Source organism: Eretmochelys imbricata, chromosome 11 (genome assembly GCF_965152235.1).
Source record: "Eretmochelys imbricata isolate rEreImb1 chromosome 11, rEreImb1.hap1, whole genome shotgun sequence".
NCBI lineage: Eukaryota > Metazoa > Chordata > Testudines > Cheloniidae > Eretmochelys > Eretmochelys imbricata.
In genome coordinates, this window is record NC_135582.1 from 44,243,702 (window position 1) to 44,261,856 (window position 18,155).

The 18,155-nt window shown below is 44.4% G+C and overlaps 1 protein-coding gene across 1 annotated transcript in view; it reads left to right on the top strand.

Annotated features, from left to right (window-relative positions):
* Positions 1-4,365: 4,365 nt before the first annotated feature.
* The window catches only part of AGPS (alkylglycerone phosphate synthase), a 141,087-nt gene continuing 127,297 nt past the window's right edge, over positions 4,366-18,155 (top strand). The window contains exon 1 of the mRNA XM_077829877.1: positions 4,366-4,581. Coding sequence (XP_077686003.1) covers positions 4,388-4,581 — 194 coding nt within the window. The 5' untranslated portion in view covers positions 4,366-4,387. The remainder of the gene's footprint in view (positions 4,582-18,155) is intronic.

Consider the following 18,155-nt stretch of genomic DNA (forward strand, 5'->3'; position numbering starts at 1 on the left):
TACCCCCAGAAAAGAGACAAGAGTTATCCACACCTGGTAGAAGCTCTTGACATGTCTGGGGCCAGCAGTCAATTTTGAGCTGGCCAAGGCTCCAGCTAAGGGCTAGAAGGACAGGGAAAGAAGAGACTTCATCTGAATTGGCAGAGGGCTTGCAGACACCTGTGTAACTGGCATATCCAGATACCAATGAGGACTGGATATATTGGCAATGGACCAATTTGTAAACACTCAGCTAGACTTGTGCTTGCAAATCAAGATCAGTGAGGGAGACCAAAGACACTAGAGGAAGCTACGGAATCAACCATAGAACTTGAATCTTTCCATGCAGCTGTATACCAGAAGAGGAAGTCACTAGTGAGGAAGATGGAAGCGGATTGACATGAATTCTGCAAGTACAGATGTGTATTGAATATGTATGATAGAAAAGGGGATTCCAATCTGGTTTATGAAATTTTTGAACAATTAGAAAAAGTGATAAATTCAGTTTGTAAAACAAGGGAAATCAGCAATAATTCAAAAATTAAGGGAAGCAATTCAGTTAAATGGTACTGCTGGAACTGTGAAAAAATTGAGAACAGAAAGGAGGATTATTATAAATATAAGGCTGGCCAGGACAAAGTATCACAATTCCCTAGTGAAAACCCCTCTCCCAGTTTGGGAAGTGAGGGGAACCTAAACTGAAGGGACAAAGCGTGGAGGTCCAAGAATCAGCCCTACAGTTGTTTTAGATCTGGGCCATAAAACAAAGTAATGAGAATTTGGTAATTGAATATGTAATAGGATCTGTGAAATGTGTGGGAATAGTGGACACTGGCTCAAACACAAGTTGTTAAACCAAACGTGCTAAAAAGGCTAAGGAATCAATAGGTGATCCAAAATTGAACCATCTAAGGAGAAGCTAAGTGAACTTCTACTGGGTGAAATGCAGGCAGGATATAGAAAATTAGTGCAGGAAATATGATGCTTGTGTAGCAAAAAAGGGTCTCTCTAAGACTGGGAGAGCCCATATGTGGCAGCATCTCATTGAGACACCAAAGGAGTGCATTACTGTTGATTTGCTCTGCCTGAGACAGAGACTGGCAATCAATATTTGCTGATATGGACTGTTTCACATAATGGCCTGCAGCTTACCCAATAGCAAAGATTTTAGTGAATGAATTCTTCACCAGAGTTGGGATTCCAGGTGTTATTGGCTTTATCTCAGGAGAATTTAGAAGGGATTTGAAGGAAGTTGGGTTAAGGGCTAACTTTTTTCTATTGGCTTTTCCACATTATTCAAATTGCACGTGGGTATCAACAGGTGTTGCTGAAATGGCATTGAATATGGTTTATCTTTATCTATACTTACAGCTAAACTGTATCCAGCATCAGTTCAGTGGCACTCATTACTGATGTCCATTGTCAGCAATAGGTATTTTTTTCTGCTGTAGCTAAGCTCTGAGCAATCTCTAATGCTGCAGATATTTATTGCTATTGACTATAAACCAGTAATTGTGTATTCCTAATATTTTCTGTTCCCTTTTTAATAGTTAAAGGCAAATTTCAACTATAGGATTTTCCTGTTTGAGCAATATTTTCTCGGCTTTAAATCCTTAGCATTATAACTCCTTTAAGGAGGTATCTTCACTCCCACTCCTTGATTACATTTCCTAAAAGAAGATGAAGAGTCAGGAGAGATTCACTATAGAAAATTTAATATCAGCTGACCATGCCATTTGTATCAAAAGGGATTAATACTGTAATGTGAAGAGCAGGTTCTCTCTTGCCTTCCCACAAGAGCACAAAACCAGTCAAAATAACTCAGCCACACAAATATGCCAATGTATATTACCAATTAATAATTGTAATTTAAACTACATATTTCTGAATTATTATGTGTCCTTTAAACTTTGGTTCTTATACAGGCTGGGTGAGTTTAGAAGGATGCTCTCATCTCTTAAGAGTGGGTGCAGTGGCTGTGCTGTAAGGGTGAATGAGATATAGCATAGTCACTCCATGCACTAGGAGGGATTAAGTTAGCAGAGATATCTAGTCTCCTAAACCGGGCAGGGTTCCACATTAATTTATGAGTGCAGGCAGTAAAAGTTTAAAATGTTCTGGTAACATGACTAAGAAGATTTAGGCCCTCTTTGTATATTAGATTATTTTTGATGGTGCTATTTTGTTTCTATGTACACATGTGTACATGTTTTACACATGTAACCCAGTTATGATTCCCTGTTTTATATACCTGCCCCTCTACTTGACACCACCAACCCAAAGCTGCTGTGACCTATTCTTTTGCTGTAACTGGCCCTAAAGCCCTGAAACTAGGCTAGGTTCAGAAGCTAGCTGTTTTATATATATTGGTACTCGGTAACTTCTTATTCTCCTCTACAAGGAACTATTATTGTGTAAAAATAAGTAGCACTAATTGATGTTAAAATACTAGTAATAGTCATATTATTATGTATTCAGACTATCATAACTATACAGATTAGAATTAATTAGGAATAGGCAAGGCCAGGGCCAAACAAGAAAATGGAGTTATATACATTATTGCTATGTTTAGGAACAGCTAAGAGCAATAATTTATACTGAATTTCTCTGAATCCTCTAATGTCCACTAAATTGTGGATTATGTTGCAGGTACCTGAATATATTCATCAGGAGGAACCCAGGTGTCTGCACTGAATGTAAGGAAGAATGAGACAAGGGATAAAAACACCAGGTGGTGCTCAGATGGTTTAGGAGGCTCTAATCCAGTGGTGGGCAAACTATGGCCCGCAGGCCACATCCGGCCCGCCAGCTGATTTAATCTGGCCCTTGAGCTCCTGCTGGGGAGCAGGGTCTGGGGCATGTCCCACTCCTGTGCTCCAGCCAGTGAGCGGGGTCGGGGGCCGCTCTGCACGCGCATGCCACAACTCCGCACAGCTCCTGGAAGCAGCGGCATGTCTGCCCTCCGGCTCCTATGTTTAGGGCCAGCCAGGGGGCTTCGTGCACTGCCCCCGCCCCAACCGCTGCCCTTGTAGCTCCCGTCCCATTGGCCGGGAACTGCTTCCAATGGGAGCTGCAGGGGCGGCGCCTGCGGACGGGGCAGACGCCTGGCCGTGCCTCCATGTAAGAGCTGGAGGGGGGCATGTCACTGCTTCCGGGATCTGCTTGAGGTAGCACCACCAGGAGCCTGCACCCCTGAGCCCCTCCTGCACCCCAACCCCTTGTCCCAGCCCTGATCCCCCTCCCACCCTCTGATTCCAGCCCAGAGCCCCCTCCTGCATCCCAACCCCCTCATCCCCAGCCCCACCCCAGAGCCTGCACCCCCAGCCAGAGCCCTCACCCCCCAATACCCCAACCTCCTGCCCCAGCCTGGAGCCCCCTCCTGCACCCTGAACTCTTCATTTCTGGCCCCACCCCAGAGCCCCCACCCCCAGCCAGAGCCCTCACCCCCTCTTGACCCCCAGCCCCAATTTCATGAGCATTCATGGCCCGCCATACAATTTCCATACCTAGATCATACCTAGACTTTTTTGGGTCAAAAAGTTTGCCAACCCCTGCTCTAATCCCTGTTCAGAATGGTAGGATGGCAGTGTTCAAACTCTTGAGTCAGGCTCCCTAAATTCTTCCAATTGGTTTGTAAAATGTGAGGTTTGAAAACCATAATCCATTTCAGGGCTTTTGATTTACCATTTGGTTTTTGAGCCTGTAGGCAGGGATACTGCAACCATTTGTATAGTAGGGGGTGCTGAGAGCCATTGAACCAAACCATAAATCCTGTATATGATGGTAACCACTTCAAGCTGGCCCCCGCCCCCCCCCGTTCCAGCCTCTGTGCCTGTAGGGTAGAGTCAGCTCACGTTTTCAGACCCGTCTTCCTAACCACAGGGCAGACCTGTACCAGGGCTTTTCCAAGGTGACAGCTAAAGTGCAGGAGTGCAGGCGCTGGGGCTGCTGGACAAACACCACCCATCCCACAGTTTGTGAACAGGGTGACAGCGGGCTGGGCAGAGAGGGGTGCAGCCTCTGTTGACGGGGCGGAGGGTTCAGAACCGGGAGGCTCCACTCCCGCCGCTGAGTGCCTTGGCGCAGGGATGGAGGGAATGGATGAGCGGGTTTCCTTTGCCATGGAGCGAAGGGGGGAGGGGGCGGAGGCTCAGCTCTCCTGCTGGGCCCGGGCTCCACACGGCAAGGGGCGGGCTGGGCAGCGAGAGAACGCCGCCCTGGCTGGGGTGCCCTGGCTGGGGAGGGGGCGAGGCGCTGCCCGCCGCACAGGTGCGAGGGGCGGGGCCCTGCCTCCGCGGGCGGGAGGGCTGGGAAAGAGGTGCATGCCGGGAGTACCGACAAGCGCTCGCAGCGCCTTCCTCCCCTCTCGCGTGTGACCTCTTACCCGGCGGCGCAACGCGGAAGTGCGATGGCGGCGGCAGCCGAGGCGGGCGGCCCGGGGTCCCAGCCCGCTGCCCAGCGGAGGCTGCGCATCCTCTCTGGCCACCTGCAGGGCTCGCCGGCGAGCCGGGCGCCCGAGGCTGAGCGGCTCCTCTCCCCGAGCCAGTGCAGGGCGGGGGGCGCAGCTGAGCGGCCGGTCGCATCCACCATCCCTAAGAAACGGTGAGTGCGGCGGGGCCCCGGGGAAGGCGCCTCTTGGCAGGCCGGCGAGGGCAGGGAGGTGTTGGCGGAGAACGGTGGCCCCGGGGAGCGGCGCCCGTGTCGGGGGTGTACTGGGTATCTCGGTTTGTCGCCCGTGTGGAGATAAAGGCTGCCTGGGAGGGGCAGTGGGTGGACGCGGGGTATTTGGAGGATTCATGTGTCCACGTGAATTGATGAAGGAGTTAATTAGGGTGGTCCCCTCGGGGAGGGGGCGTAGGGTTAACCTGAGGCGGGGAAAATGCTGGGTTAGGGGCGAGAGGAGCCCTGTCGTTCTGGAGGAAGCTTGGAATGAATGAAGGAACCGTAAGGATTTTCTCTGCTTGCTGGGGCCATGGGCTGTAGGAAATCAAAGGGCCTAATTTTGTCTCTTTCTCATCTCTATTCCGCTAGTAAGTGGAATACTTATGTAGTTATTCAATGTAGAATCTGAGTGTGTTTATCAAATTGGCCAAGGGAGCAGATCCTTGATGTTGGTAAAACAGTTAAATCTGGTGGAAAGTGCAGTGTGTGTGTGAAAACTTAGGACTAGTCTATGTTAGAAATGTTACAGCTGCACTGATGCAGCATGTAATAACATAAGAATGGCCCTACTGGGTCAGACCAAAGGTCTATCTGGTCCAGTATCCTGTCTACCGACAGTGGCCAATGCCAGGTGCCCCAGAGGGAATGAACTGAACAGGTAATCATCAAGTGATCCATTCCCTGTCTCCTATTCCTAGCTTCAGCAAATGGAGGCTAGGGACACTATCACTATTATAGTTTTGGCCTTCACAACATCCACTGGCAAAGAGTTCCACAGGTTGTCTGCTGAAGACGCTCTGTGCTGACTGGAGAGAGCTCACCTGTCAGTGTAATAAAACCACCTCTTCTGCTGTCATAGCGCTGTCCACACCAACACTTAGGTCAGTGCAACTTGTGTAGTTCAGGGAGGTGGCTTAGTCACATCCTGTGTGATGTAAGTTATACGGACATAAGTGGTAGTACAAGCCTCAGTTTTGTTTCTTCCTATGAGTTTTTCACTGTCCAGTTCTGAGTTATTTGCAGTTTATACCTGATGTAGATACTATAGAAGAAACTTGTTTTCATATACTGGCACTAAACTATGGGCTTCTGGAGTTAATAGCTTTGCCATGAGGCTGAAGTTGGTTCTTTATATGTGGTTTTGAGTCCTTTATTTCAAGAACAACTTAAAAAATAGTGTAAGGTTACCGTTTTCCAAAAACATCACCATAATGTGACTAAATTGTTATAAAAGTCATACTAGTAGTATTGGGTGGAGGCATTTCAGTTTCCAAATGGTCAGTGAATGATATTTGAAAAGGTGCAATTCAGTACTTGGTGTAACAGTCAAAATGCATCTGGTTTTCTTTCAACTTTCTACCATGCACAGAAATTGCTGGAAATGCAGAAGTTGAGAATCAAACTTTTGTGTTTTTCTGTGATCAAACTTAACTGGATATGTAATAAGTAAGAGGAGGCATGGGTCACCATTAAAGGTATGACTTTTTTCATGGAAAATTCCAGTAAATGTCATGGAAGAGATGTGGGAAAATAAGGATGTGCCATGGAAAGGGGGGGAGGGGGCTGTGTGCATGTGCAGGAGGAAGTTGTGTAGCATGGGCTCTTGTCTTTTGGGGGTGGTTGTTCTGACTTGGTTCCTGTGGCTGTAACACCAGTCAGGTGTGGTGTGTCTGCTCTTCCGTAGGTGGAGGGAAAGGACTAGACTTGATTGGTGTTATGACCTAGTCCACTGGGTCACAGTGCCAGTCAAACTTGGCCCTCTGCCCCTGTATCTACACAGAGCTGGATGCGCAAAACCTGAGTGGTGCTGCAACACCCGCAGGGGAAAGGAGCTGCCAATGTGGTGGTCACAGACGTTACTCAAATTCATGATTACTGTGAACACATTGACCTCTGCACCAAATGGTAGCCTTAGTCACCACATTTGTACAGTTGACATAATCCATTGCACTTGTTTACTTTGACTCTGAAATCGTAAGTTAAAAGAAAAGGAGTACTTGTGGCACGTTAGAGACTAACAAATTTATTTGAGCATAAGCTTTCGTGAGTTACAGCTCATTTCATCAGATGCATTCACGAAAGCTTATGCTCAAATAAATTTGTTAGTCTCTAAGGTGCCACAAGTACTCCTTTTCTTTTTGCGAATACAGACTAACACGGCTGCTACTCTGAAACCTGTAAGTTAAGTTGCTGTTTGATATTTTAATTGAGCAATTGTTGCTGATCATTGGTGTTGCCTACATTTAAGCATTCCTAAGGACTTGTATATAAGACCCTCGTAGACTCTAAGGCCAGAAGGGACCATTGTGATCACCCAGTCTGACTTCCTGCAGGTTTCCGGCCATAAGCTTCACCCACCCCTTCCTGTAATAGACCTGTAACTTCTGGCTGAGTTATTGAAGTCCTCAAACCATGATCTAAAGACTTCAAGTTACAGAGAATTCACCGTTTACTCTAGTTTAAATGAGCAAGTGACCCATGTCCCATGCTGCAGAGGAAGGCAAACCCCACAGGGTCTCTGCCAATCTGACCTGGGGGAAAATTCCTTCCTGACTCCAAATATGGTGATCAGTTGAACCCTGAGTGTGTTGGCAAATCCACCAGCCAGGCCACTGCAAAAGAATTCTCTGTAGTAACTCAAAGCCCGCCCCATCTCTGACTATTGGGGATTTTTGCTATTAGCAGATTGTCTACAATGGTAAAAGGCCCATCTCATCATACTGTCTCCTCCATAAACATTCCGAGACTGAGCTTGATACAAGTTAGGTTTTTTGCTCCCACTGCTCCCATAGGAAGGTTATTCCAGAAATTCACTTCTCTGATGGTTAGAAACCATCTAATTTCAAGCCTACACTTGTTGATGGCTAGTTGATATCTATTTGTGCTTGTGTCAAATTAACATTGGTAGGCCAGAAATCTTGCTGCAAATTTTATCTGGGCCTGCTAATGGGTTCTGAAATACTTCGTTGTCCTAATGTGATATGAATACTGTGATCCTGGCAGACCAGATGCCAGTCCATGCCAAGGCCCGTGGCCCTCACTGAACTTTGACAATGCTTAGCTAGAAACCAGTCTGGCTCACCTCTGTTAGTATTGTTAACAAAGATATTCGTTATAAGTAAGGCTGCGAGTCTGTCAAGGAAGTCATGGATTCCGTGACCACCATGACTTCTACAGTGGCTGATGCTGGCTCAGAGGCTGCCCTTTCTGAGCAGCAGAAGTTTGGGCATGTGGGAGGGGGCTTAAGGGCAGGAGGTTGGGAAGTGGGGGTGCTTACCTTGGGATGGGGGTCTCCCACTGGCATGGCCCCCCTGCAGCTTCTAGGCGGCGGAGAGGCTGGGGTCTCTGCGCTGCTTGTTCTAGCAGGTCTCACCCCTGCAGCTCCCGTTGGCTGCGGTTCCCGGCCAATAGAAGCTGTGGCTTGTGGTGGGAGCAGTGGAGCCTCTGCCCTGGCCCCTGCATCTGTTGCCTAGGAGCTGCAGGGACATGGAGCTGGTAGAAAGCCCCTGCCAGCCCCACCAATCCTCCCTCCCCCAGCACCAGCAGGGGTCCTGTGTGCTTCGTGGGGCCACAGGCAGTTGCCCTGCTTGCTACCCACTAATGCTGACCCTGACTTTTATATGAAGAAAAACAGTTGTTGTGGCACAGGTTTTTATAGCCTATTGTGGGGGAGAGTCGGCTTGGAGAGAAAAAGACTGAGAATTCCAGTGTAAGGGACCATCTCTCTCAAAGGCAGGCTTGCCTGGGTGGCAAGAGAGACTAGAGTGCCAAATAGTACAGTTCTTGACTCCAGTTTAAGGCTGTTTATAGTGCTTTATGAGTTCACACTTGTTACTTGGTGAAATTTAATTATAAAACACAAGTTTGGGGTTCATGTCCTGTTTCCTAACAGTCTGCCCTGAGGTTGGCTGACACTCCAGGCAGCTTGACAAATACACCATCTTTCTTTCCAGATACAGAACAGAAATATTTAACACTCTTGCTTTCCTGCATCATAAATGCTATTACCATATTAATTTACCAATGTGTTTATATTCTTGCTAGGGTTCCTTTTGTTCTTAATAGACATTAAATCTACACCTGATTGTCCTTAGCCCTGCTAGTCATGGATTTTTCCATATCTTTAGATTCCCTTATGAATTTTCTACGCTTCATAACTTCTAATTTGTTGACTATCTATTTCCCATATGTTGCTTTTTTATTTTTAATTGCTGCCTTTACTTTTAGCCAAAGTTGTCTTAATTCTTGATTGTGGACTCGTGGCTTGTAGGCCACCTAATAAATTCTTCTTTTTATTAACTCTCCCAATTTTTTTCCTGTATGTTTTCTCCCCCAATCAGTTTAGCTCATAATTTTCTTTAACTTTGGGAAAATGCTTCTTTTGAAGCACCAAGTGTACATATTACTGTTGGAACTGTCTTCTCTTTCCCCATATTCAGTGTAATCACTTCCTGGTCACTGTTCCCTGAACAACCATAGTTGTCCAGTCCAATGCTTTCTTCATCTTTATCCATCATAAAGAGGTACAAAGTAGTTACCTCATGGTGGGTGCAATAATACTTGTTAGAAAACTATAATCTACAACTTTCTGTGTGTGTGTGTGCACGCGCGCCTTTCTCTCTGATCCTTGTGTATGCAGTGAAAGAAATGAAGTGCACATTTACGTTGGGAGATCCAGTGTACCTAACTTCATAGCCTATACAATGTAGTAATGTTAATAGCAGGGTGGAATGTATTTAAAATGTAAAAATTAAAAATCTGATTTAGATGTATGTTAACCTATATAATTGCTTAAATAAACATGTATAGATACACTGTATCCTCTTGGTTGGAAGAAAGAAGCACCAAATATATTGTAAAAGCTATATTTAATTGAAAATCAACACATTTTAATGGTAACCAACCAATGAGAATGAACCTTTCTTTAGGAAAGTAACCAAAGTACACATGCAAAATAAGATGTAAGTTGATTTTAAATCAAGGTTTTCTGCTTGCTCATTTAAATTATTAAAATCTGTTTTAAATTGCCTTGATTTAAATCAGTCCACTCTGGTCTCCTCTCCCCTCTGTGTGTTTCTAGGTATGTCTACACTGGACTTTAAAACCCACAGCAGCCAGGCTCAGACTCGCTACCACGTGTTTTTAAAATGCAGTACAGATATATCCTGTCTCCCCCAAGAGTCATCTTAAAACCTTCCAGTTTCTCTGCCTGGTGACTCCTAGATCAATTTTTTCAAGTGATCCCAGACCCCTACTACATGACTTCATTCTTAGGCAACCTCTCCCCTGATAAGCCAGTTCTCCTGAGTAGGAGACAGCCTTTTGTTTAGAGCTGACTCAGGGCTTGTCTACACTACTGACTAGATCGATGGGCAGCGATCAATCCAGCGGGGTCGATTATCGTGTCTAGTATAGACACGATAAATCGACTGCTGATCGCTCTAGCATTGACTCCGATATTTCACCTCAACAAGAAGTGCAAGGGGAATCTATGGGAGAATGTATCCCATCAACACCCTGCAGTTAAGACGCTGCAGTAAGTAGATCTAAGTGTGTTGACTTCAGCTATGTTGTTCATGTAGCTGAAGTTGTGTAACTTAGATCAATATCCACCCTCTCCACGCCCCATAGTGTAGACCAGCCCTCAGTGGGAGAGCACTTAAGTCAATGACCCTCCTGTTGTTGGCCCTTTGCCACCAGATTTTAAAATTTCAGTCCAACATGGAGCAACTGGACAACAGAGAAGATAAAAAAAAAGTCCACATCCAAAATGGAGTTTGCAGTCTGAAAGTGTAGAACTTATGAATTCTGTAGACTGTTTTTTTTTCTTCCCTCCCTGCCCCCAGGATATAGTCAGTTGCCTTTAGTTAAGAGAAATGCTGGAATTCTCAGGCAGAACAGGGCAGGGATTGAATTGGGCCAGCTTGTGATAGGCCAGTATTCAGCAAGCCAGAACTTCCCATCTTGTATTTCAGAATCTAACATTTAATTAAAAACTATTCATTATCCCTTGTAGTTGCCAACTTAAACTGCATTCACATTTTGAAAGTTAACTGGTGCAGTGACAGATCTGCAGACTCAGTATGAGTGGAGACACTGGACGGCCAGTCTCGACCATAACAGTCCTCCAGCAGCTATCGCACAGTACCCTATTCCTGGTGACAGTGCCTGCTGTGGTCACAATTTTAAACTCCATGGCCCAGGGGTCACAGAGACCAGAAGCCACCCTCGCCTTTAAAACCCTCCCACATGTTTTTGAAATGCCTTTTCCTGATTGCCCACTTAGCAAGCACACCCACCAGTTCACCCTTGTTGTGTACAACTGCCCAGGCTCTGCATACAGAGGTACTACATACTTCCTGCCTACTTCAGGCAGAGCTGCATTTGATCTCCTGAGCCTATGGGGAGAAGAGGCTGCAAGCACAGCTATGAACAAGTCATAGAAGCATGGACATCTAAGAGCAGATTGCAAGGGGGATGCAGGCAAAGTGGTATGATAGGCATCAGCAATAGTGCCGCATGAAAGCGAAGGAACTTCACCAGGGATACCACAAGGCCGGGGGTGCAACAATAGATCTGGTACTGAATCTGATTCCTGCTGCTTCTGCAAGGAACTGAATGCCATACTTGGCAGAGACTGCACCAAGACCCTGCAGACCACTTTCCATACCTCGGAGGAGCCTGAGACCGAGACCCCTGCCATGAACAGCGAGGAGGAGGGAAGGGAAGAGGCATCAAGGGACTCAGCAAGCCAAGACCTGTTTGAGACTTCTCCACAGTCTAGCCTATCCTGCTAGGCAAACGCAGATGAGCCTGAAGAAAGGGAAGGGACCTTGGGTAAGTGTGTGCATGCATTTTTTGCTTACAGTTTTTAAATTTAAAGATGGAACCCAGCCCATCCCAAGTTAACAAGATACAAGTATCTTCATTTTTTTAGTCATATGGGGAGAGGTAGAGGTACTCCAAACAGAGGCAGAGTTGGCATCTGCTTTTGGTTCGCTGTTGAGTTAGAAGTGTTGGGGGATGGAGGGGATGCTGAGTGCTTCATGTGCATAGGTGTGGCCCTATTCTCCTCCTGAGATCTTAATGAAACTAACTTTGAGATATTCTACAATCCTCTCCCAAAGGCTTTTAGGGATGGCTGCCTTATTACTTCCTCCAAGTGGGTCACTTTCCCATGCCACTTTCCAATGAGTTTGGTTTGCACCATGCAATAAACAGGCTATCAACATATGGGGGGCAGCTTCAGGATGCCAGTAGCAGCAAATAGGGATTGAAATTTTAAAGCCTTGTGCAACAGAAAATTGTTTCCCTGCTTGCTCATGGTGGGCTGTACTCACCATGACAGCACAACACCACTCTCCAGCCTGAAGTGCTATGAAGCTGAAATGTCAATAAGCCTTTAAGTGTCTATGGGAGTAAGGAGAGGGAATTTTGAAATTTTTCCCTTTCCCCTGTGACACTAAGTCCAATGATACATCTGTCTGTTTTTAACAGCAGCTTCTGGCATTCCAACCTTGAGGACGTTGTCTCCATGCCCTCAGAATGCCTGACCCTGATGAGGAAGACAAGGACTAGGGTGGACTACTTCTGTGAGATCCTACAAGTGAGTGCTGCCTTGGACCATGAACAAAGGGCTTGAAGGGCCTATATGACAGTATGGAGAAAGACAGAGGACAGGAAAAAGGCCCAAGAATCTCAGGACAAGAGAAGGAAATACACCAGGATATAATGGGTCTTCTCAAGCAGCAAACCCAAATGCTGCAGACTCCGGTTGACCTACAGGTCCAAAAATCCCAGACTCTTCAACCTTCGCAGTTCTTGGGGAATTACATGGTTGCTTCTTCCTACACCCCCAACATACCATGTGTAGCATCACAGGATGCTTCATTACCTCTACCAATCTGTGCCAGGGGATAACAAGAAAAACCACAGCTTTTCACACACTGAGCTGTGAGAACCATGGCTGGCGTATGTGTAGCCACAATGAACTACATTTGTGTTCTCAAATGGGCATAAATATTTTTTCCTTTCTAATTTTAAAGCTTTACCCCTGTTAAGTTATGTTAAAAAATTTGTATGAAATTGATTTTTCTGCACTGTTTCCCCCCACCCAGTCAATAAAGTTCTATTTCTGGAGGAACAAATCATCCTCTTTATTAGTTCACAACAACTACTGGAGAATGCATAGCGCTAGTCAAAGCAAACAATACTTGTTAATGCAAGTGCAACATAATTTATAAGTTCAGGAAAACACCCAGTCCTATATTAAAACATTCAATACGCAGTGCTCAGTTCAACTGTGGGTGATTGTTAAAGTGGTTTTTCAAAGCCTCCCTCAACCCCACAGATCAATGTTGGGCTCTTGTAATACCTCTTGTGTCTGGCTGGTCAAAATCAGCAGACAGCCGCTCCCCCTCTGCCTCACAGATATTATGTAGGACACATCAAGCAGCTATAACCACTGGGATATTTTTCTCACCGATTCAGTCTAGTGAGTAAACATCCCAGTCTGCCAAAAGCACATTCAACAGTCGTCATGCACTTTCAGAGCCAATAAATGAAACTTTCTGTAGTGCTGTTGAGGTGGTCAGTGTACTGCTTAATAAGCGGGGGTAGGCTGAGTCCCCCAGGATCACTATTTACGTTTCAGTATTGCCTATTATTTGGAAGTTGGAGGGTGGTAAGTAGGGTGTGGGAGGGGAGAAGAATTGCAGAAGTATGAAGTACAGTGACTGTTATTGGGAGTTTGCTGAAATTGAGGTCTCCAAGCCATTGTAGGGATGTGGCAAAGTCCTGCAAGATTGGTGGTGGGCCAGAACTGGGTTATTGGTGTTTTGCATGGGGTGAAGGAAGGCATTTGTTGCCAGGGGAAGTTAGGTGTAAACTAGAAGAGAACTTTTTTATTAAAGACTTGAACACTTAGATTGTTAGCATTTTTTTTTCTCAATACTATAGAGCTATGAACTATACTAAATACATTTGTTGCGAGGAGAAAGTAAGATTCAGGTATATCTCCAAAACGTGAGAACATGTTCCTGTATGGGTGCCTATACACAAGTATTTGCCAATAGGAGCCATGCAACTTGATAACAGTTATTCAGTTTTAAGTTTATAAAAAGTTGATAAAATGTTTGTTACGGTTGATTATTATGCTTAACTCCCTATTTGTGAAATTTTAGATTAAAAACACTTTATTTTCCACACTAACCTATTAAAATGATATTAAACAAGTGGTAATGTGGGCAGGACTAAATCATTTAACACTGCCATTTTCTCAGAGCGAGCCTTCATAGGAGGATGTTTAAAATGGTTTAATCTGGCCACACTAGCACTTAACTGTTTTCAGTGCTAGTTTATGCACAGCCATTGCGGTAACCTGTGCTGAATTTACTGATGTAGATGGGCACCACACTAGTGCAGTGAGAAATGTGAGCTGCCCATTCATTTCATTATTACTCCAAAAAACCCATTAGGACAACTTTAAATGTTAGTGTAGAATTTCACTGCAGATCATATCAGAAGTATTCAGCTGAATTGTTGATCTAGAATAACTAGATGTTCTTAAATGGAAAGACTGTTCTAAAAGGAGAAGACTATGGGTTTTAAATGTGCAGATATGTTTCTATTGCATATTAAACATTTTTTCTAACACAGATTCTGTTTTTCCCTTCTCACAGGGAACTTTCAGAAAATGAATGAGTCTGATGGAAAAAACACAATATAATATGCCTCTGCCTGTTGATTATTTCTTGAGATGGAGACAGAGATGCCCATTTTTGCCTCTCAGAATATCTTGATATCATTTGGCTTACACGGCCAGTAGATGAGATGCTCCAAATCTTGGTGATGCATGCTTTGGGACTATGTTGCGAACAGTACAATTGAAAAACTGGAAGGTGCTACTTTGAAGCAGCTGAATCATAAATTCATCACAGAGTGCTAAAGTCTCTGCCAGGAAAGAGAAGTTGTAGTGGAGGAAATAGTCATCCTATTTTCCATACATTTCCCCCATAAAATAAGATTCCACATCTAGCACAACTTTCATACCCTTTCTTCCTTGTACCCCCCCCGGTCCTGATTTTTCACACTTGCTGTCAGGTCACCCTACTCCCAGCCCTACCCATATAGCAACTTTTGGGCCCGGGAGTGCTGGTTGGGACTCCATTTGGGGTTCATTTAACTGCTTCAGAGGTTGCTTTGTAGGGCCAAGAGGCTCCCTTCTCAGCATATGATCATAAGATCATTTTAAGGCTTAGAACCCAGGTCTCAAGCAGTGGTACTCCAGAGTAACTAAACTTATTTAGTTATTGCTTAATGTTTCTGCAAAATGTATTTGTTCATGATTATTTGTGTGGAAACTTCTTTCTTAATTTTTGAATACCTCAATCTAAATAAGTAACTCTTTTTAAAGAGCTTACTTCACTTAATTTGAAACTTGTTAGGGTACATCTGGTACAGCTGTACTGCAATTAGACACTTGCACTGGCCTGTGTTAGCTGACTCTGGCTCAGGGGCTGTCTAATTGCAGTGTAGATGCTCAGGTTCGGGCTGGAGCCTGAGCCCTATGAGGGGGGAGGGTCCCAGAGCTTGGGTTCCAGCCTGAGCCCAAGTGTTTACACCGCAATTAAAGAGCCCCTGAGCCTGACTCAGCTGTCATGGGCCAGTTATGGGTTTTTAATTGCAGTTTAGACATGCCCTTAGATGAACAACTAAGTGCCCAATGAGAAACCAAGAAGGCTTGCTATATGTACAACTACTTTCCCATTCTCCATGTAATAGGAAGTAATGGTGTTCAATGGTTTAGTGATATGACTTTCATATGCTGCCAAGGCACTGTGAAATATGAGGGGATTGGGGGGCTTCCTGCTGCAGAGCTGTTCCTGGATACTGTTTCACAGAATACTTCTGTCAGCAGAGCTGAAACTTTAAATTTGTGTTCTGAACTTCTTGAATCCAAACCAATGGATAGTAAAGCAAACAGGTCTGCTGCCTGACTCCTGACACTAATTTAATGATCACATCAGATTTTTTAATTTTCTTTCAAGTTTGCAAAACATATTTACAGAATTGGACTCTACTTTCCACAAATTAAAACATTGTGTCTAATGCACCTGTTTGCCTAGTGTTGGGAGTCATTATGTAAATTTAGTAGTATAGCAGTACCCTCAAGGAAAATAACAAAACTGCCATCCCCTGCAGTAGAAAGTGTAATAGAAATTACTGTCCAGTTTCTTTTTGCAGTAGATTGAGTACTCTGTTGCATAGAATACATTGCTGTTGTGATAACGTGTATTGTATCTTGGGAAACATAGTATTGTGATTCAGATTTAAAATTTCATATATATAACTCTTCTTAATTGACTTTAATATATTGTAGAACAGACTAGTAGAGTAACATTTCCTTCTCCTATGGGTGTCACTCCACCCCATGCCATTTGCTAAAATGATTAGCAATTAAATAGGTAAAACTGACACTTAATTTAAAAGCTGAATTACAACATTTTAACACTGCTGTGGGATTACTGAGAGTTGAGGAGTTCAGATTCTCATTGTTTTAGGCTGTCTGCAGACTGAGGAAGACAACACTGCATCCATTTACCTTCCAAATGTGTGTCTGTGACAGATATCCAGGGCACAACTTGGAACTGTGGGGCTGCTGGGCCTCCTTAACTCTCCAGCCTGGACTGTTTCTTACAGTGCTGTGCTAGTGACAAACAGCAACCCCCTCCAGGTGCTGTGATCACTCAGCCAATAACGTGCAGGGACATGCCCAGGTAATTTGCATGAATGCTCTCTAAGACACTCATGAGCCTGCACACGGAGACACCAGCAAATCCCTCCCCTAAACCAAGCCTTGTACCCCAGAAATGTACTGTCTTACACTGATCAAGACTTTGATTAATGTAAGCTCATTTGTCAGTTTGCTACTCCTTCAAAGGATCGTGGACATGCCCCAACCTTTTTAATCTGAGCAGATTTCCCAAGCACTTTAGACAAACTCACTGGTAAAGATAAAACATTACAGAAATAACTTATTTTAGTTAATTTTTAAGTGGTAGGTGTAAAGGTCAGAGTTGGTTACATAAGAAATAAAAAGTAAACACGCATTCTAAATCCTAAACTTTAGCAGGCTAAGCAAGATTTGAATCAAACAGTTTTTCTCATCCTGCTGGACGTTGCATGCAGAATTCAGTTCACACTAACTAGAAAATCTAGTTAGGACCATCCCTTCTTCCCAGTTTAAGGAGGCTTCCCTTTGTCTTCCAAGTGATCTTTCTTCCAGGTGTTGAGACAGAGGAGAAGAGAGGCTAACTGCTGATGTCATTGCCCCCCATTTTATACTCTCTTCCAGGTGCTGGAAAGATCCTTGCTCTGTCACAGGGGTTAGACAGCTCCCATTCTGTATTCGCAAAAAGAAAAGGAGTACTTGTGGCACCTTGGAGACTAACCAATTTATTTGAGCATAAGCTTTTGTGAGCTACAGCTCACTTCATCGGATACATGCATCTGTATCATATGATCCGTATGTATCACTGAAAGGCTAGCAATGGGTGTCTCCCAGATTCTCAACATATTTCAGTAACTCACGGCTTATCTTCAAATACAACAGTAATACGTATAATTCAACACGATATTAAAGGTCAACAGAACATGACTTCTCAAATAATACCTCACAAGGCATACTTTATACAAAACATATCATAATCCTACAACAGCAGTGAATGTGGGTACAGGATGTCATTTTGAGGGAGTGTATCTTTGCAAATGTAAGGGCTAGTAACTTTTTACAATGAATATTTTATTCTGCAGAATCTGAATATGCCTACAGGCTGCATAAATACATCAGTTGGGTCCAGTATTTGACATAACTGGCTTAGGAGGTAAATTTTTTTCTTTAAAGTCTGGTTGCTGCAGGCAGAGGACCTGCAGAAGGAAGGGAAGAGGGAGAGAAACCATACACATGCAAATATCATTCTCTGTCCTCAGGACACCACCCTTTCCTCTGCAAATGTGGCTTTAACAAATCAGTCCTGTTAAAGGTTTCTAGGGAGGCTGTTCTTCCTCAAATTCCAAATGCTTGTTGAGTCATCACCAGCCTCAGTCTCTTCTTCCAGAAGCTGGCTCGCTTCCTCAGAGGCCTCTGCAGCGGATGCATGTTTCAAATGGGGACTCTTGTCCTGGGGTGTCTTCCCAATGCTACTGACCAGGAAGTGAATGCTATGAGAGTCTGAGTATGCATTATAGTCCAGTGCCCAGGTCAAGTTCTGAGGTCTAGGCTCTGATATTGCTGGTGTCTAGGAGCTGAAATATTCAGGTTATGTCTCTCTATTGATTTACTGCTTGTTTCTAAAATCTGCTTAAATCTTGCTACACAAGATTTGTTCAATACTTTGTGATTCATCAAAATTCTTCTCATGTGCTTTACTCACCTTACCAGAATGATGCATTGTGGCCTAGTCCTTGCAATCACTGTATCAAGCTGTCTTCTTGACAATGTTGTAGACATTGGA